General features: G+C 63.4%; 1 protein-coding gene across 1 annotated transcript in view; it reads left to right on the plus strand.

Moving 5' to 3' along the window:
* RABL6 (RAB, member RAS oncogene family like 6) overlaps positions 1 to 19,665 on the plus strand; it is a 67,175-nt gene that overhangs the window by 29,300 nt on the left and 18,210 nt on the right. The window contains exons 7-8 of the mRNA XM_054174557.1: positions 2,627 to 2,732; positions 9,930 to 10,033. Of these exons, the coding sequence (XP_054030532.1) occupies positions 2,627 to 2,732; positions 9,930 to 10,033 (210 nt within the window). The remainder of the gene's footprint in view (positions 1 to 2,626; positions 2,733 to 9,929; positions 10,034 to 19,665) is intronic.

Raw genomic sequence — 19,665 nt, forward strand, 5'->3', positions numbered from 1 at the left:
TGCCTGCAGCCCCTGCCCTGCCCTGCCCTGCCTGCAGCCCCTGCCCCTGCCTGGCGACGTGTGCGACCTCATCGACGGCCTGCACCGGTCAGTGCTGCCCCGCCCTGCCCCGCCCTGCCCCACCCTGCCCCGCCCTGCCCCGCCCTGCCTGCAGCCCCCACCCTGCCTGCAGCCCCTGCCCCTGCCCGGCGATATGCGCGACCTCATCGACGGCCTGCACCGGTCAGTGCTGCCCTGCCCCTGCCCTGCCTGCAGCCCCTGCCCTGCCCTGCCCCTGCCCCTGCCCTGTCCCTGCCCTGTCCCTGCCCTGCCTGCAGCCCCTGCCTGCAGCCCCTGCCTGCAGCCCCTGCCCTGCTTGCAGCCCCTGCCCTGCTTGCAGCCCCTGCCCTGCTCTGCCCTGCCCTGCCTGCAGCCCCTGCCCTGCCTGCAGCCCCTGCCCTGCCCTGCCCCTGCCCTGCCCTGCCCCTGCCCTGCCTGCAGCCCCTGCCCTGCCTGCAGCCCCTGCCTGCAGCCCCTGCCCTGCTTGCAGCCCCTGCCCTGCTTGCAGCCCCTGCCCTGCTCTGCCCTGCCCTGCCTGCAGCCCCTGCCCTGCCCCTGCCCTGCCTGCAGCCCCCCAGGGCCTGCTCCCACCCCAGCCTCCTGCAGCCCCTCTGCCAGCTCCTGCTGTCTCACCAGCAGCTCCCAGCTTGGGCCCTGGAGCCTGGCCTGGGCAGATGTGTGCCTGGGAGCAGGGAGCTCCCAGCATGGCCTTCAGAAGGGCTGCCTGAGAAGTCTTCTTCTCCCTGGGTAGTCCTCCTCCTGTGGCACAGCCTTCCTCCTGCAGCACAGCTGTTCTCTGCCCCAGGAGAGCCTCTGAGGGCAACCCCTGCATGCAGGCCCTGGGCATGGCCAAGCCCTAGAACCACAGAGTGCCAGGGGCTTGGAAGGGACCTCCAGAGCTCATCCAGCCCAAGCCCCTGCCAGAGCAGGGCCAGCCAGGGCAGCTCACACAGGGACACATCCAGGGGGGAGCTCTGAATGGTTCCAGTGAAGGAGACTCCACAACCTCTCTGGGCAGCCTGCTGCAGGCCTCCAGCAGCCTCACAGCAAAGCTGCTGCTCCTCATGCTGAGGGTGCTGGTGGGGAGGAGCTGGGCAGGAGCCAGCAATGGGCACTGGCAGCACAGAAGGCCAAGGGCAGCCCAAAGGGCTGCCCTTGGCCTTCTGTGCTGCCAGTGCCCATTGCCAGAGGTGGAGAGAGAGGATCCTGCCCCTCTGCTCTGCCCTGGCGAGACCTCACCTGCAGGGCTCAACCCAAGAAGGACCTGGAGCTGATGGAGCAGGTCCAGAGGAGTCCACAAAGATGATCAGAGGCTGGAGAACCTCTGCCTAAGAGAGCTGGGGCTGTGCAGCCTGAAGAGGAGGCTCCAGGGAGACCTCAGAGCAGCCTCCCAGGACCTGAAGGAGGCTCCAAGCAGGCTGCAGAGGGACTGCTGCCAAAGGCCTGCAGGGCCAGGCCCAGGGGCAGTGGTTTGGAATGAGAGCAGAGCAGATTGAGATTGGAGGTGAGGAACAAGTTCTGCCCCAGGAGGCTGCTGGAGCACTGCAGCAGGTTGCCCAGGGAGGTGGTTGAGGCTCCAGCCCTGGAGATGTTCAAGGTGAGGCTGCACAGGGCCCTGGGCAGCCTGATCCAGTGGAGGATGTCCCTGCTGAGTGCAGGGCTTGGACTGGGTGAGCTCTGGAGGTCCTTTCCAACCCAAGCATTCTCTCATTCCATGCCAGGGCTTTGAGGCTTGAAGCCATAATTGAATCATTCCTTCACATGTTCATCCCTGCACTGGTTTCATGGCCACCACTGATGCTTGGGGCCTGAGCTCTGTGCTTCTGGAGCAAAACTGTTAGTGAGCAGTGAAGAGCTGGCACAGCTGAGAGCCCCTGGCCCAGGGACAGCCACACTCTGCCACCCTTCAGCAGGGGCACAGGGGGGGCTGAGCAGAAGGACCTGCAGGCCCCTGGGGCCTGAGGCAGCTTGCAAGTGAGGATGGATCCTGGGATGCAGCTCAGCAAGGGCCTCTGCTTGGGCTGTGCTCCCTCAGGCTGTGCTCACAGGGGGATGTTCCACTGCCTGCAGCAGCTCTGTGCCTCTGGCCTGGACTCTCTCAAGCAGCTCCCTGAGGTCCTTCTTGAGCTGAGGGCCCAGAACTGGGCACCAGATTCCAGCTGTGGCCTCAGCAGGGCAGAGCAGAGCAGCAGGAGAACCTCTCTGGACCTGCTCACCACAGCCCTTGTAGTCCACACAGGATTAGATGCTAGGATGCCCTCCTTGGCCACAAGGGCACATTGCTGGCTCCCAGGCATCCCCTTGTCCTCAGGGCCCCCAGGTCCCTTTCCCCTGTGCTGCTCCCCAGCAGGTCAGCCCCAGCCTGTGCTGCTCCCTGGGGCTGTTCCCTGCCAGGTGCCAGACCCTCCCCTTGGCCTCCTTGATTTCATTCACTCTCCACACCCAGCTCCCAGCCTGCCCAGCTCTGGCTGGCTGGCAGCACAGCCCCAGGGGGGGCAGCCCTGCTGCCAGGTGGGTGCCAGCCCTGCTGCCAGGTGGGTGCCAGCCCCTGCCCTGGCACAGCTCTGCTCTCTGCTGTCTGGCACAGGCCTCCCGGCGCCTCCTACTTCCGCTACGCTGAGTCTTCCATGAAGAACAGCTTTGGCCTCAAGTACCTGCACAAGTTCTTCAACATCCCCTTCCTCCAGCTGCAGGTAAGGCAGGGGTCCCTTGCTGTGCTGGCTGGCTGGGGCAGATGCCCTCTGTCCTGTCTGTGGTGGGAGCTGCTCCCTGAGGGCAGTGCTGAGCAGGGGCTCGGCGCTGCTGAGGGAGTGATGTCGGCGCAGCGGTGCCTGGGGCTGGTGAGGAGGTTCCCCTGCTGCCTGCACAAACACCTCTGGGGAGAGGCTCTGGGGTGACACTGGGAAGAAGATGGCATCCAGGGCTGCAGTTCCTAAGCCAAAGGAGCTGCAGCTGCAGCTCTGCCCAGGTGAGGCTCTGCTGGGAGGAGCTGTGGCCCTGGCTGTCCGTGACCTGTTCAGCTCATTTGCTGCAGATCCTTGCCCTGGTTACTGCCCTGCTTGGCTTCCCTGCACAGAGCTCCAGGTCTCTTATTTCCTTGCTACTTGAGACTCCTTGGGTGGACTGAGTGGGACAGCACAGGCTGGATGGGCACAGGAGGCTGCAGCTCTCAGCTGTGCTTAGATGACTGTGGCCAGGGTGAGTGCTGTGGCTGGAGGTGTCCCTGCTGCCTGCAGGGGCTGGGGCAAGAGGAGCTCTGAGGGTGCAATCTGTGACTCTGTGGAGCAGAGCAAGCTCCCAGCAGGAATGGAGAGCACAGCTGATGGAAGCAGTCACCTCTGAGGCTTCTCTGTGTCCTTCAGCTCAGCCTCCTGCAGCTCTCCAGGGAGGGAGCTCAGCTGTGTGTGATCTTCCAGGCTGTCCTTCAGCAGGGTTGGTGTTCAGGGCATGGGTTTTAAGTTGCAGGTTTGTGTTCAGCTTCCCTCCATGCATCTTTCATGAGAAGAGCAGTGGCTGAAATCCACACCCCAGAGGAGAGCAGCCCAGGCTCCTCCATTATTGATCAGCTCCTTGCCAGGGGCAGGCTGCCAGACCTCGGGAGGTGCTTTGGCCCTGGTGCAGTGGGATCAGATCAGCTGGGCCTGGGGGGGCTGGGCTGCCAGGAGACAATTCTGCAGGCAGCTGGAGGGGGTCTTGCCCAGGGAGCCCTTGGAGGTGCAGGCCAAGCACTGGTCTGCAGCACAGGATGGGTTCCCTGCTGCTGGGTCCCTGCTGAGCTGCTCCATCAGTGTTGGAGCAGCAGCAGGGGCAGCAGCTCTGCTGCTGGAGGTGTTTGGAAATCCAGCATTGCTGATAGGCTTCTGCACAGGACATGCAGCTCCCCCTCACTCCCTCCCAGACTCTTCATCTGCTGTGGTCTGTGCAAACTGGGCAATAAAACTCTGGCCCTTAGTGCCCAGCTGTGGGGAAAGGCCAGGCCCAAGTGCCTGAGGTGGGCAGGGCAGGGCAGGGCTCCTCCTGCCTCTCTCCAGCAGCTGTTTCACTCTCCTTAGAACAGAGTAGAGTAGAATAGAGTAGAATAGAATAGAATAGAATAGACCAGGTTGGAAGAGACCTTCAAGATCATCAAGTCCAACCTAGCATCCAACACCACCTAATCAACTCAATCATGGCACCAAGCACCTTATCAAGTCTCCTCCTGAACACCTCCAGGGATGGGGACTCCACCACCTCCCTGGGCAGCACATCCCATGGCCAATCTCTCTCTCTGGGTAGAACTTCTTCCTCACCTCCAGCCTGAACCTCCCCTGGCACAGCTTGAGACTGTGTCCTCTTGTTCTGGTGCTGGGTGCCTGGGAGAAGAGAGCAACCCCCACCTGGCTACAACCTCCCTGCAGGGAGTTGAAGAGAGCAAGAAGGTCTCCCCTGAGCCTCCTCTCCTGCAGGCTAAGCAACCCCAGCTCACTCAGCCTCTCCTCCCAGGGCTGTGCTCCAGACCCCTCCCCAGCTTTGTTGCCCTTCTCTGGACACCTTCCAGAAGCTCAACCTTCTTCCTAACCTGAGGAGCCCAGAACTGGACACAGGACTCCAGGTGTGGCCTCAGCAGTGCTGAGCACAGGGCACAATGACCTCCCTGCTCCTGCTGGCCACACTGTTCCTGATGCAGGCCAGGATGCCCTTGGCCCTCCTGGCCCCCTGGGCACACTGCTGGCTCATGTTCAGCCTACCATCCACCAGTATCAGTATCAAACAGGAGACAAAGCAGCAGCAAAGTTCTCTCTTCCCTCTCTGTGCTGCATGAATAACATCCAGGGATGAGCTCTGCTACTTCTAGAGCCTTCAATGTCTTGAACCTTGAATTCTCAGAGCTGCAACTTGAGTTCTGAAATCTCTCCTTGGATCTCTCAGCTCCTCAGCAAAGCCAGGAGAGGCTGAGGCTGCTGCAGCCTGGAGCAGGCTGCCCAGAGGGGCTGGGGAGTCTCCTGCCCTGGAGACAGTCAGAACCCACCTGGATGTGTCCCTGTGCCCTGGGTGACCCTGCTCTGGCAGAGAGTTCCAACCCTGCCCTTCTGTGGCTGCCACACAGGGCTGTTCCCTTAGCTGGAGATGCAGAGCTCCACAATCACTGGAGGCAGGGGAGGGCTGTGGCAGCTTCACTGCAAAGCAAAGGCCTGAGGAGGATCCTTGCCAGCAGCTGGCCAGGAGCTGGGCTGGTTTGCACCAGGTTTGTGTTCAGCAGGGTCAGGTTGGTCAGGGGTCTGATCCTGCTGAGGCTGTCCCTTCTGAGTGCAGGGCTGCTGGAGAGGCCAAGCATTGGAGCAAGCTTCCTAGAGGTGAAGAGGAGAGAGGAGAGAGGAGAGCCCATCCCTGGGGGAGTTACAAGAGCATAGCTGCAGCACTTGAGAGGGTGAGGGGGCTGTGGTGGTGTGGGGGATTCAGAGAGCCAGGGAATGGTTGGCTTGGAAGGGAGCTCAAAGCTCAGCCAGCCCCAACCCCTGCCATGGGCAGGGACACCTCCCCCCAGCACAGCTTGCTCAAGGCCTCATCCAGCCTGGCCCTCAGCACCTCCAGGCAGGAGGCAGCCACAGCCTCCCTGGGCAGCCTGTGCCAGAGTCTCCCCAGCCTCACTCTCAAGGATTCCTTCCTCCTCTCCACTCTCAGTCTCCCCTCTCCCAGCTCAAAGCCATTGTTCCTCAGCCTGGCACTCCCAGCCCTTGGCCAGAGTCCCTCCCCAGCTCTCCTGGAGCCCTTCAGGTGCTGGAAGGCTGCTCTGAGGTCTGCCTGGAGCCTTCTCTTCTCCAGGCTGCACAGCCCCAACTCTCCCAGCCTGACCCCACAGGGGAGGCTCTGCAGCCTCTGCTCATCTCTGTGGCCTCCCCTGGAGCCTCTCCAGCAGCTCCAGGTCCTTGTGCTGGGGGTGTGATGTGGTAGGTGTGGTGGTGGTGTGGTTGTGTTGCTGCAGTGTTGTTGGTTGGACTCCATGATCTTGAAGGTCTTTCCCAGCCCAGATGATGCTGTGATCTTTGTGTGACTCAAATCCTGATCAGTTCTGCTCAGTGAATGTGTCCTGGGTGCTGTGCTGAAGCTTCCTCCTCTGTGTAGCAGAGGGCCTGAGTTCATTCATGACTTGTCTGTGCCCCACTCCTTCCCCCAGGACCCCTCTGGGCACAAGTTACCTGCAGTCACATTTCTGCCTGCATGGAGCTGAGGGCTGTGCCCTGCAGGGGCCCAGGGCTCAGTCCAAGCTCTGCACACAGAGGTGAGAATGAAGAATCAAAATGCCTGGGAGGCAATAAAGGAGCTGAAGCTCCCAGGGTCACAGACTGCATTGGGCTGGCAGGGAGCCTCCAGGCTCCTCCTGTCCAACCCCTGCAGGCAGCAGGGACAGCTCCAGCCACAGCAGGCTGCCCAGGGACACAGCCAGGCTGACCCTGAATGTCTGCAGGGACAGAGCCTCCACCCCCTCCCTGGGCAGCCTGTGCCAGGCTCTCCCCAGCCTCCCTGTGCAGAACTCCCTCCTGATGTCCAACCTGACTCTGCCCTGCTCCAGTCCTCTCCACTGCCTCTCCTCCTGTCCCCACAGCCCCTCCTGAGCAGTCCCTCCCCAGCCTGCCTGCAGCCCCCTGCAGTTCTCCTGGCAGCTCCTCAGGCCTGTCCCTTCCCCATTCACCAGCACCCCTGCTCTCCCAGTGCCAAATACCAACCCCTGGAGCCTTGCCTGCTGCTTTCAGTGGTGCTAGAGGCTGACAGCAATCCTCCTGCCAGTGGAGGGCCCAGGCTGTGCCCTGCCTGCTCCCCTGGCCTGAGCTGCTTTGCTCTCCCTCCTGGAAAGATGAGTTCCTGGCTCTGCAGGTCTGGACACCTTCCTGGCAGCTCAGAAGCTGTCCCCAAGGCTCTTTTGTCATTAGGATGTGCTGCTGGAGTGAACTCCACTGCTGTCTCCAGGAGGTATCCCCAGGGCTGCTGCCCTGGGCACTCTGCAGAGGGTTTCCTCCTTTGCTTTGGACTCCAAGGCAAGGCTGAGAGCTGGCTTTGGTCAGCCTGGAGAGACCTCAGCATGGAGCAGGACATGAAGGGTGGCCCCAGGAGGATGGAGACTCCCTTTGCCCAGGGAGTGCCCTGGAGCAGGCAAGGGCTGCTGGGGACAGGTTTCTGCTGGGAGATTCCCTTTGGGCTCCAGAAGGAAATGTTTCCCTGTGAGCACAGCTGGAGGCTGGAATCATCTCCCAGGGGCAGCAGTGGAGTCCCCTGCACTGGGCAGTTTAGGACTCATCCTGCCAGGGTGCTGGGCCAGCTCATTTCACTCTGCTGTGACAGAGGAGGGCTGGCACCAGATGACCCCTGGGGGCCCTTCCCAGCTGGCAGGCTGGGATTCCAAGGGCATCCTGCTGCACTGAGCCTGGCTGCTGGCACAGAGGGGGTTGGAAACCCTGTGCTGGTTGATGATGAGCTGCAGAAATGCCTCTGCCAGGAGAGAGCCCAGGGGGGTGCTGGGGCAGCAACAACCTCTGCAGCTTGGAGCCCACCAGCCCTGAGAGGAGGAAGAAAAGGAGGGAGGTTTGGCAGCAGCTGGGCCCTTCCTGACAGAAGGCAGCCCTGAGGAGCAGAGCCTGGGGGTGCTGGGGGGAGGAGCTGCCCAGGAGCAGGCAGGCTGAGACTGCAGCACAGGAGGCCAAGGGCAGCACTGCCAGAGCTGGAGAGAGCATCCTGCCCCCTGCCCTCTGCTGTGCACAGGCCTGGAGCACTCAGCACAGGAAGGACCTGGAGCTGATGGAGAGGCTCCAGAGGCCATGCTCAGGGGTTGGAGCAGCTCTGCTATGGGGCAGGCTGAGGGAGCTGGGGCTGTGCAGCCTGGAGAGCAGAAGGTCCCCAGGAGACCTCATAATGAGCTCCCAGTGCCTGCAGGGGCTCCAAGCAGGCTGCAGAGGGACTGCTCCCAAGGGCCTGCAGGGCCAGGCCCAGGGGCAGTGGTGTGAGATGAGAGCAGAGCAGATTGAGATTGGAGGTGAGGAACAAGTTCTGCCCCAGGAGGCTGCTGGAGCACTGCAGCAGGCTGCCCAGGGAGGGAGTTGAGGCTCCAGCCCTGGAGATACTCAGGGTGAGGCTGGAGAGGGCTCTGGGCTGCCTGAGCTGGTGGAGGATGTCCCTGCTGGGTGCAGGGCTTGGGCTGGGTGAGCCTCAGAGCTGCCTTCCAGCCCTGACCATGCTGTGAGTCTACATCCATGAGGGCTCAGAAAGCCTCCTGAGCAGGAGACTCCCCAGCCCCTGTGGGCAGCCTGCTCCAGGCCTCCAGCAGCCTCACACCAAGGAAGTTTTTTCTCCTCTTGAGGTGGAATTTCCCCTGATGGGGTTGAGGTCCATTGCCCCTTGTGCTGTCCCTGGGAGGAGCCTGGCTCCAGCCTCCCCACAGGTGGCTGCAGACCCTGCTGGCTGAGCCCAGCCTGCAGGGCAGATTCTTTCCTGCAGACTTCCTGCCTCACCTCTGCTGCTGCCCCAGCCTCCCCTGTGCTGCCCCAGCCTCCCCTGTGCTGCCCCAGCCTCCCTCTGGGTGCCTCAGCCTCCCCTGTGCTGCCTCAGCCTCCCCCTGTGCTGCCTCAGCCTCCCCTGTGCTGCCCCAGCCTCCCCTGTGCTGCCCCAGCCTCCCTCTGGGTGCCTCAGCCTCCCCTGTGCTGCCTCAGCCTCCCCTGTGCTGCCTCAGCCTCCCCCTGTGCTGCCTCAGCCTCCCCCTGTGCTGCCCCAGCCTCCCCTGTGCTGCCTCAGCCTCCCCTGTGCTGCCTCAGCCTCCCCTGTGCTGCCTCAGCCTCCCCTGTGCTGCCTCAGCCTCCCCCTGTGCTGCCTCAGCCTCCCCCTGGGTGCCTCAGCCTCCCCTGTGCTGCCTCAGCCTCCCCTGTGCTGCCCCAGCCTCCCCTGTGCTGCCTCAGCCTCCCCTGTGCTGCCTCAGCCTCCCCTGTGCTGCCTCAGCCTCCCCTGTGCTGCCCCAGCCTCCCCTGTGCTGCCCCAGCCTCCCCCTGTGCTGCCCCAGCCTCCCCTGTGCTGCCTCAGCCTCCCCTGTGCTGCCTCAGCCTCCCCCTGTGCTGCCCCAGCCTCCCCTGTGCTGCCTCAGCCTCCCCTGTGCTGCTTCCTTCCAGCTGCAGGCCAGGATAGGGTCAGAGGTGCTGAGTGCTGTGGCAGGGTGGTGAGGAAGGCTCTGCCTCAGAGCTCTCCTGCAGGCTCTGCCCTGTGGGCTCAGAGCTCTCCTGCTCCCTGTGGGCTCAGAGCTCTCCTGCTCCCTGCGGGCTCAGAGCTCTCCTGCTCCCTGTGGGCTCAGAGCTCTCCTGCTCCCTGTGGGCTCAGAGCTCTCCTGCTCCCTGTGGGCTCAGAGCTCTCCTGCTCCCTGCCTGCTCAGCTCTCCTGCTCCCTGTGGGCTCAGCTCTCCTGCTCCCTGTCCCTGCCTGCTCACCTCTGCCCTGTGGGCTCAGCTCTCCTGCTCCCTGCCTGCTCACCTCTGCCCTGTGGGCTCAGCTCTCCTGCTCCCTGCCTGCTCACCTCTGCCCTGTGGGCTCAGCTCTCCTGCTCCCTGTGGGCTCAGCTCTCCTGCTCCCTGCCTGCTCACCTCTGCCCTGTGGGCTCAGCTCTCCTGCTCCCTGTGGGCTCAGCTCTCCTGCTCCCTGTGGGCTCAGCTCTCCTGCTCCCTGTCCCTGCCTGCTCACCTCTGCCCTGTGGGCTCAGCTCTCCTGCTCCCTGCCTGCTCACCTCTGCCCTGTGGGCTCAGCTCTCCTGCTCCCTGCCTGCTCACCTCTGCCCTGTGGGCTCAGCTCTCCTGCTCCCTGCCTGCTCACCTCTGCCCTGTGGGCTCAGCTCTCCTGCTCCCTGCCTGCTCACCTCTGCCTTCCTTTGCTTCCTTCCTGCAGAGGGAGACCTTGCTCCGGCAGCTGGAGACCAACCAGCTGGACATCGATGCCACCCTGGAGGAGCTCTCAGTGCAGCAGGAGACAGAGGATCAGAACTATGAGCTGTATGTCCCTGAGCCTTCCTTCCTCCCTCTTCTCTTGCAGCCTGGGCCTCAGCTGAGTGCTGGGCAGCCCCAGCTGCAGCCCCTGGCCGCCAGAGGGGCCCAGGGAGTGCAGTTTGGGTCTCTCTGGGCCCTGTCAAATGTCACTCCAGGTGGCAGCAGCTGCTCAGGGCACTTGGAGAGCCCTGTGCCAGGGGAGGTGGAGCTGGGCAGCACAGGCTGCAGCCTCTGGTGCTGGCAGGGGACCCTTCCCAGCTGCCTGCTGCTGCTTCCTGCTCTGGCTCCTGCAGCCCTGCGTGGTGCTGCCTCAGGACAGGCAGCAGCAGCACTGTCTGCTGTTCCCTTTGGCTCCTGGCCCCTCAGTGCATTTCTGCTGTTCCTGTGCTGGCTCAGAGCTGTCTCTGCCTGCTTGCTGCCTGGAGTGAGCCCTGCCAGGGGCAGCCCTGCCAAGCCAGGCAGCTGTGGCACAGGGCAGAGCAATCCCTTCAGCTCCAGCTGTTGGTGCCAGGCAGGGCTGTGACTTGCCTCTGCCAGCTCCTCCTTGCAGGGCTGTGCATGGCAAAAGGCAGCCCCAGGGGCAGCTGGGGAAGGGTTCTTTGCAGGCAGCTTCATGTGGAAGCTGGGATGGGTTCTGAGGACCTTGCTGAAGGTGTTCTGCTCTGGGAGACTGCAAGCTCCCACAGAGAGCACAGCAGGGTGACCCCAGGGTGCCAGCTGGGCAGGCTCCAGGTGCCTTCAGCAGTTCCCTTCCTGTCCCTGCTCCAAGCTGGGCTCTGTGGGCTCTGCTCTCAGGTTGGCTCCAGGCTTTCAGCTGCAGCAGCAGTGGGAAGCTCCTCCCAAGCCCCCAGAGCTGCTCCAAGCTCACCCCAGCAGCTCCTGCTGCTCACTCACCTCTCAGCTGGCACCACTGCAGCGTGCTCTGGGCCCTGGCAGGTGCCAGCTCAGCACACAGGGCAGCAGGACCTGTCTGCTGCTGTGGCTCCTGCTGGGCCCAGCTCAGCTGGGCTGGCTCTCAGAAGCTTCTGCTCAAGACTGGCACCTGAGCTGCTGGCACAGGGGGCATGGGCAGGCCCCATGCAGTGCTTCAGATTGGAAGGGACATTCAGGATCATCCAGCCCCAGCCCCCTGCCAGGGGCAGGGACCCCTCCCCCCAGCACAGCTTGCTCAGGGCCTCATCCAGCCTGGCCCTGAGCACCTCCAGGCAGGAGGCAGCCACAGCCTCCCTGTGCCAGTGGCAGCAGTGGCAGCTGGCCTGGCTGCAGTGCAGGCAGAGCAGCAGGCACCTTGTGGCAGTGCTGGAGAGCTGCTGCTGGCAGAGGCACCTCTGGGGCCCTGCTGCTGCAGGAGCTCTGTGACTGCACTCTGCTGGCACCCTGAGCCCCAGGGCCATGCAGGTCTCCTTGCTCTGGGCACTGTGCACTGACAAGCCCAGAGGCCTGGCCCTGCCTTCTCCATGATCAGAGGAGCTTCTGGGGCAGTCAGAGAGGACCTCAGCAAAAGCCCCAGAGCCACAGCATGGCAGGGCTGGAAGGGACCTCCAGAGATCACCCAGAGCAGGGCACCCAGGGCAGGGCACCCAGGAGCACAGCCAAGCAGGTACTGAATGTCTCCAGAGCAGACTCCACAACCTCTCTGGGCAGCCTGCTCCAGGCTCCAGCACCCTCCCAGGGACAAAGTTTCCCCTCCTGTTCCCCTGGCAGCTGCTCTGCTCCAGCTGGCACCCAGTGCCCCTTGTGCTGTGCTTGGCCAGCCCTGAGCAGAGCCTGGCCCCAGCCCTGCACATCTTTATCCCAGCACTGAGGGCAGCCCTCAGGCTGCTCTGCTGCCAGCCCCAAGCCCCAGCTGCCTCAGGCTGTGCTCACAGGGAGATGTTCCACTGCCTGCAGCAGCTCTGTGCCTCTGGGCTGTTCCATGTGGCCCATGTGGCAGTTCCTGTTGTGCTCCAAGCCAGGTGGTGGGCACAGAGCAGGAGCAGGTTCATGCCCCTGGAGATGCCCACAGCCCTCCTGCACTGTGCAGGGAGCAGCTGCAGGGGGATCTGGCTCTGCAGGTGGCTGCTGGCTCTGCTGGGTGGCACTGGCTTTGGGTGGCAGCAGAGGTGCCTTTGCCATGGTGCCTGCCACAGGGGAGCTGCCAAGCTGTTAAAAGCCAACCTGCTCTCCAGGGCTGTGGCTCAGCAAGCAAAGTGCCACTTGGGTCACCCTCTGCCCTCCCTGCAGCCACTGCAGCTCTGTGCTGGGAGCTGGGAGCTGGGGGCTTTGCTCTCAGCAGGGAACTCCTCCTGCAGACAGGGCTTCAGAGAGCCCTCTGCTCCCCCTGAGCCCACAAGCAAAGCTGCAGGCTCCTCTGGAGCTCTTGGAGCTCACTGGCAGGGAGGCAGCTGCAGGGCTGAGCATTTCTGATGTGCTTCTCTGCAGCCCAGGCAGACAGAGTCTGGGTGGTGCAGTGGCACCCCTGGAGGAGAGGAGCTGCAGGGGAGCTGCTTCAGCCCCAGAGCTGCAGACTGTGCTCTCCCCACACTCATCTCCATCCCTGAGGAGCTCCCCAGGCCTCAGCCCTGCACACAGGGCAGGCAGCTTGGGCTGAAGCTCTCATTCTCAGCACAGAGCTGGGGCTGGAGGACAGAGGAGCTGTGGGCATGGCAGGGTTCAGCCCCAGCCAGCAGCTCAGCACCAGGCAGCCACTCATTGCTCACTGCTCCCCAGCACCCCAGGAGAGCTCAGGGGCTGCAGGAAGAACAATTTAGCATTGAGATGGAAATGCAGTGCTGAGAGTGCTGAGAGTGCTGAGGGTGCTGGGGGTGCTGAGGATTGCAGTGGAGAGGCTGAGGGAGCTGGGGCTGTGCAGCCTGGAGAAGAGAAGGCTCCAGGGAGACCTCAGAGCTGCCTGCCAGTGCCTGAAGGGCTCCAAGCAGGCTGCAGAGGGACTGCTGCCAAAGGCCTGCAGGGCCAGGCCCAGGGGCAGTGGTGTGAAATGAGAGCAGAGCAGATGGAGATTGGAGGTGAGGAGCAAGTTCTGCCCCAGGAGGCTGCTGGAGCACTGCAGCAGGTTGCCCAGGGAGGGAGTTGAGGCCCCATCCATGGAGGCATTCAAGGTGAGTCTGGACAGGGCTCTAGTGGAGGATGTCCCTGCTGAGTGCAGGGCTTGGACTGGGTGAGCTCTGGAGCTCCCTTCCAGCCCAGCCCCTTCTGTGGCAGTGAGAGTGAACTAAAGCCCCAGAAGAGACAAGTGGTGCCCAGCAGTGCCCAGCAGTGCCCCAGCGGTGCCCAGCAGTGCCCCAGCAGTGCCCAGCGGTGCCCAGCAGTGCCCCAGCGGTGCCCAGCAGTGCCCCAGGGGTGCCCAGCAGTGCCCCAGCGGTGTCCCAGCGGTACCCAGCGGTGCCCCAGCGGTGCCCCAGCGGTGCCCCAGCTGTGCCCAGCGGTGCCCAGCTGTGCCCAGCGGTGCCCAGCGGTGCCCCAGTGGTGCCCAGCAGTGCCCAGCGGTGCCCCAGCGGTGCCCCAGTGGTGCCCAGCAGTGCCCAGCGGTGCCCAGCGGTGCCCAGCGGTGCCCCAGTGGTGCCCAGCGGTACCCAGCGGTGCCCAGCAGTGCCCCAGCGGTGTCCCAGCAGTGCCCAGCGGTGCCCCAGTGGTGCCCAGCGGTACCCAGCGGTGCCCAGCAGTGCCCAGCGGTGCCCCAGTGGTGCCCAGCGGTACCCAGCGGTGCCCAGCAGTGCCCCAGTGGTGCCCAGCAGTGCCCAGCAGTGCCCCAGCGGTGCCCAGCAGTGCCCCAGCAGTGCCCAGCAGTGCCCAGCGGTGCCCCAGCGGTGCCCAGCGGTGCCCAGCGGTGCCCAGCGGTGCCCAGCAGTGCCCAGCGGTGCCCCAGCGGTGCCCAGCAGTGCCCAGCGGTGCCCAGCAGTGCCCAGCGGTGCCCAGCGGTGCCCAGCAGTGCCCAGCAGTGCCCCAGTGGTGCCCAGCAGTGCCCCAGCAGTGCTCAGCAGCACCCAGTGGTGCCCAGCAGTGCCCCAGCAGTGCTCAGCAGCACCCAGTGGTGCCCCAGCCTTGTTGAACTCCATGTGGTTGGCTTGGGCCCAGCCCTGCAGCCTGCCCAGGTGCCCCTGGGTGGCTCCTTCCCTGCAGGGTGCCAGCAGCACCACTCAGCTTGGTGCCATCCTGCTGCAGGTACTGCCATCTGCAGGGGCTGCAGAGCCAGGGGAGGGGGCTGCAGGGGCTGCAGAGCCAGGGGAGGGGGCTGCAGGGGCTGCAGAGCCAGGGGAGGGGGCTGCAGGCCCCTGGGCTCAGCAGTCCCCTGAGGCCCTTCCTGCTCTCCTGTCACCACACCAGGCCATGGGGATGGGAGGTGGCAGCGCTGGATCCCCTCTGCTGGGTGCCCTCTGCTGGGTGCCCTCTGTGGATCCCCTCTGCTGGGTGCCCTCTGCTGGGTGCCCTCTGCTGGGTGCCCTCTGTGGATCCCCTCTGCTGGGTGCCCTCTGTGGATCCCCTCTGTGGATCCCCTCTGCTGGGTCCCCTCTGCTGGGTGCCCTCTGTGGATCCCCTCTGCTGGGTGCCCTCTGCTGGATCCCCTCTGCTGGGTCCCCTCTGCTGGGTGCCCTCTGCTGGGTCCCCTCTGCTGGGTCCCCTCTGCTGGATCCCCTCTGTGGATCCCCTCTGCTGGGTCCCCTCTGCTGGATCCCCTCTGCTGGATCCCCTCTGCTGGGTGCCCTCTGCGGATCCCCTCTGTGGATCCCCTCTGCTGGGTGCCCTCTGCTGGGTGCCCTCTGCTGGGTGCCCTCTGCTGGATCCCCTCTGCTGGGTGCCCTCTGCTGGATCCCCTCTGCTGGGTGCCCTCTGTGGATCCCCTCTGCTGGATCCCCTCTGCTGGGTGCCCTCTGCTGGGTGCCCTCTGTGGATCCCCTCTGCTGGGTCCCCTCTGCTGGGTCCCCTCTGCTGGGTGCCCTCTGTGGATCCCCTCTGCTGGATCCCCTCTGTGGATCCCCTCTGCTGGGTGCCCTCTGCTGGGTGCCCTCTGCTGGGCCCTGCTCCGCTGCCAGCTGCAGGCTGCTCTGCCAGGGGCACCAGAGCTACATGTGGGCCGGGGGGAGGGGATCAAGGGCCCTGCCTGCTGCAGCTGGGCACCTGAGGACAGAGCATGCTGGCTCCACAGCCTGGGTGCCAGGGGAGACACAAGGTGGCAGCCAGCACTGCCTGGGTGCCTCGTGGAAGCAGCCTGGGCTCTGCCTGGGCTCTGCTCTCAGGCACACGTTGGATGCTTCTGGCTCCTTCCCTCTGCTCGGCCTCCTCCCTGCCGGCCACAGCTCTCCCTGCTGCTCTCCCTGGGGCTCCTCAGGCTGAGCATCCTCAGTGCTGGCAGCCCAGGGCCAGCCCTGTGCTGAGCTGCAGCCAGAGCAGGGAGAGCAGCAGCACAGGGAGGGGATTCTGCCCCTCTGCTCTGCTCTGCTCAGCCCCCACCTGCAGCACTGCCTCCAGCTCTGGGCCCCCAGCACAGGAAGGACCTGGAGCTGCTGGAGAGGCTCCAGAGGAGGCCACAGAGATGAGCAGAGGCTGCAGACCCTCCCCTGTGGGGCCAGGCTGGGAGAGTTGGGGCTGTTCAGCATGGAGAAGGCTCCAGGCAGACCTCAGAGCAGCCTTGCAGGACCTGAAGGGCTCCAGGAGAGCTGGGGAGGGACTCTGGGCAAGGGCTGGGAGTGCCAGGATGAGGAACAATGGCTTTGAGCTGGGAGAGGAGAGACTGAGAGTGGAGAGGAGGAAGAAATCCTTGAGAGTGAGGCTGGGGAGACTCTGGCACAGGCTGCCCAGGGAGGCTGTGGCTGCGGCTGCCTCCTGCCTGGGGGTGTTGAGGGCCAGGCTGGATGAGGCCTTGAGCAAGCTGGGCTGGGAGGAGCTGTCCCTGCCCAGGGCAGGGGTTGGGCTTTGAGGTCCCTTCCATCCCAACCATTCTGTGAGTCTCTATCAATGGTGCTGGAAACTCATTTCAGCCCTTTCTGCTCTCTGCATGCTTCCCAACCATCCAGCAGTGCCTTTTTGGCTCTGGTCTGAATTTGTACTTCATTAGCTCCACTTTCCATCCTTAACTGCACCCAGCTGATGTTCTGCCACCAGGAAAGCTTGCTGATGCTGATCCCATTCCCTCCCTGAGTGGTGAGAAATGCTTCCTTGGGGAATTCATGGCTTGAGAGACAGGTTTGGGCTGTGCCTGTCCTCACTGAGCCTGCTGAGGCTGTGGTCCCAGGTGCTGTGCAGAGGTTATCCTGCAGCAGCCATTCTGTCTCAGTGCAGGGCAGAGGCTGTGCTCTGCTGAGCCTGGCACTAGGATGGAGCTCAGTCTGCAGGTGGCACCAAGCTGGGTGGCTGTGTCCATAGGGAAGCTTCACAGCTGGGTCTGGGCAGGTGAGAGCCATGGCCAAGGCTCACTGGGTGAAGCTCAACCAGGCCAAGGGCCAGGGCCTGCCCCTGGGTCACAACAACCCCATGGGGAGCTACAGACTTGGAGATGTCCTTCCATGCCCAGGTGACTGCCTGGTGGCTGTGGGGCAGGCTGTGGATGGAGTCTGCCTGGACCTCAGCAAGGCCTTTGCCACCATCCCCCACAGCAAACTCCTGGCCAAGCTGTCAGCCCCTGGCTTGGGCAGCAGCTCTCTGAGCTGGGTTAGGAACTGGCTGGAGGCTGAGCCCAGAGAGTGGTGGTGAATGGTGCCACAGCCAGCTGGCAGCCAGGCACCAGTGGTGTGCCCCAGGGAGCAGTGCTGGGCCCTGTGCTCTTTAACATCTTCATTGATGATCTGGAGGAGGGCAGTGAGTCCATCAGCAGTAAATGTGCAGCTGACAGCAAGCTGGGGGCAGGAGTTGATCTGCTGGAGGGCAGAGAGGCTCTGCAGAGGGACCTGGACAGGCTGGGCAGATGGGCAGAGGCCAAGGGCAGGAGATTGAACACATCCAAGTGCCAGGTTCTGCACATTGGCCACAACAACCCCAGGCAGTGCTACAGGCTGGGGGCAGAGTGGCTGAGAGCAGCCAGGCAGAGAGGGACCTGGAGCTGCTGGTTGATGGTAGGCTGAACATGAGCCTGCAGTGTGCCCAGGGGGCCAGGAGGACAATGGCATCCTGGCCTGCATCAGGAACAGTGTGGCCAGCAGGAGCAGGGAAGTCATTGTGGCCCTGTACACTGCACTGGTTAGGCCACACTTGGAGTCCTGTGTCCAGTTCTGGGCTCCTCAGCTCAAGAAGGACATTGAGAGACTTGAAGGTGTCCAGAGAAGGGCAACAAAGCTGGGGAGGGGTCTGGAGCACAGCCCTGGGAGGAGAGGCTGAGGGAGCTGGGGTTGCTTAGCCTGCAGGAGAGGAGGCTCAGGGGTGACCTTCTTGCTCTCTACAACTACCTGAAGGGAGGTTGTAGTCAGGCAGAGGTTGGTCTCTTCTCCCAGGCACCCAGCACCAGAACAAGAGGACACAGTCTCAGGCTGCGCCAGGGGAGGTTTAGGCTGGAGGTTAGGAAGAAGTTCTACCCAGAGAGAGTGATTGCCCACTGGAATGGGCTGCCTGGGGAGGTGGTGAAGTCACTGTCATTGGAGGTGTTCAGGAGGAGACTTGATGGGGTGCTTGGTGCCATGGGTTAGTTGTTTGGGTGGTGTTGGATTGGTTGATGGGTTGGACATGATGATCTTGAAGGTCTCTTCCAACCTGGTTTGTTCTATGTATTCTATTCTATGTGTGGCTGGAAAGCTGCAGCTGGGAGAGGGCCCTGGGGGTGCTGGTTGGCAGCCACTGAGCAGGAGCCAGCAGTGCCCAGGGGCCAAGAAAGCCAAAGGCCTCCTGGCTTGGGTCAGCAACAGGGTGGGCAGCAGGGCCAGGAGGTGACCATCCCCCTGTGCTCAGCACTGGGATTTGAGGCCACCCCTGGAGGGCTGTGCTCAGCTCTGGGCCCTCCCTGCAGGAAGGACCCTGAGGGGCTGCAGCCTGTCCAGAGCAGGGCAGCCAGGCTGGAGAAGGGCCTGGAGCCCCTGGGCTAGAGGAGGGCTGAGGGAGCTGGGGGTGTTGAGGCAGGAGAAGAGGAGGCTGAGGGAGACCTCACTGCTCTCTGCAGCTCCCTGAAGGGAGGTTGGAGTGAGGAGGGGGCAGCCTCTGCTCCTTGGTGCCAAGGGCCAGGAGCAGAGGCAATGGTTCCAAGCTGCAGCAGTCCCCTGCTCAGGCTGGAGCTCAGGAAAGATTTCTGCCCTGGAAGGGATCTCAGCCATTGGCAGAGGCTGCCCAGGGCAGTGCTGCAGTGCCCACCCCTGGGGGGGTTCCACAGCTGTGGGCCTGGGGCTCAGGGCCATGGTCTGGTGCTGAGGCTGCAGTGCTGGGTGGGGGTTGGACTGGGTGAGCCTGGAGGCCTCTTCAGCTGGGGGTTTGCTGGGACCCTGCCTGGCAGTGGATTTCACACTGATGGACCTGGGCCTAGGGGGGAGTCAGGTTCAGTGCCTGCAGGAGCCCAAGCCAAAGGGGTGACTCTGGCCCCAGCCACCCAGGGCTCACAGCCTGCAAATCTTCCTCTTCACAGCAAATTGACCCCAGGCCTTCTGTGCCATGCTTGGGAAATGGATCCCAGCCCCTTAGAACCAGGAGCCAAACAGCTTCAGGCTGTGCCCACCTTCAGCACTGAATGAGTGTGGGGAGCCAGGAGGGAAAGTCCTTGTGTGGCTCTCTGCTGGGCTCTGGGAGGAGCAGTGAGCTCAGGCCCTGAGGTTTGGTGCCCTCAGAGCATGTTCATATCTCAGAGTGCCCAGAAGGCTCCAGGAGACCTCAGAGCAGCAATCCAGTACCTGAAGGGGGCTGCACGAGAGACAGGCCCAGGGGCAGTGGTTTGAAATGAGAGCAGAGCAGGTTGAGATTGGATGTGAGGAACAAGTTCTGCCCCAGGAGGCTGCTGGAGCACTGCAGCAGGCTGCCCAGGGAGGGAGTTGAGGATTCATCCCTGGAGATACTCAGGGTGAGGCTGGAGAGGGCTCTGGGCAGCCTGAGCCAGTGCAGGATGTCCCTGCTGAGTGCAGGGCTTGGGCTGGGTGAGCTCTGGAGCTCCCTTCCAGCCCAGCCTGTGACTGAATGGAAGTCTCTGGTGAGCAGGTCCAGCTGGCAGCTTGAGGCTGTGGCCTTGTCCCTGGTCTGCAGTGGGAGGGCTGAAGGGCAGTGAGGAGCCCTGGTGGATGGGTGGCACATCTGGACTGGGTTTCTGTGTGTCCCAGCCAAAGAACTGTGCTCAGCTCACAGCTCAGTTCATTTGTGTTTAGCAGGGCCTGGGTTGCACTGCTGCTGTGGCCCTGGAGCTGCTGGCATCACTGAGGAGTTGTTTAGCAAAGGACAGACACAAAGAGAAGAGCAAAGAACGTGGCCAAGATGATCAGGGGCTGCAGACCCTCCCCTGTGGGCACAGGCTGAGAGCTGGGGCTGTGCAGCCTGGAGAGGAGAAGGCCCCAGGCAGACCTCAGAGCAGCCTTCCAGCACCTGAAGGGCTCCAGGAGAGCTGGGGAGGGACTCTGGACAAGGGCTGGGAGTGCCAGGATGAGGAACAATGGCTCTGAGCTGGGAGAGGGGAGACTGAGAGTGGAGAGGAGGCAGGAATCGTTGAGAGTGAGGCTGGGGAGACTCTGGCACAGGCTGCCCAG

Source organism: Dryobates pubescens, chromosome 29 (assembly GCF_014839835.1).
Source record: "Dryobates pubescens isolate bDryPub1 chromosome 29, bDryPub1.pri, whole genome shotgun sequence".
Taxonomy (NCBI): Eukaryota; Metazoa; Chordata; class Aves; order Piciformes; family Picidae; genus Dryobates; species Dryobates pubescens.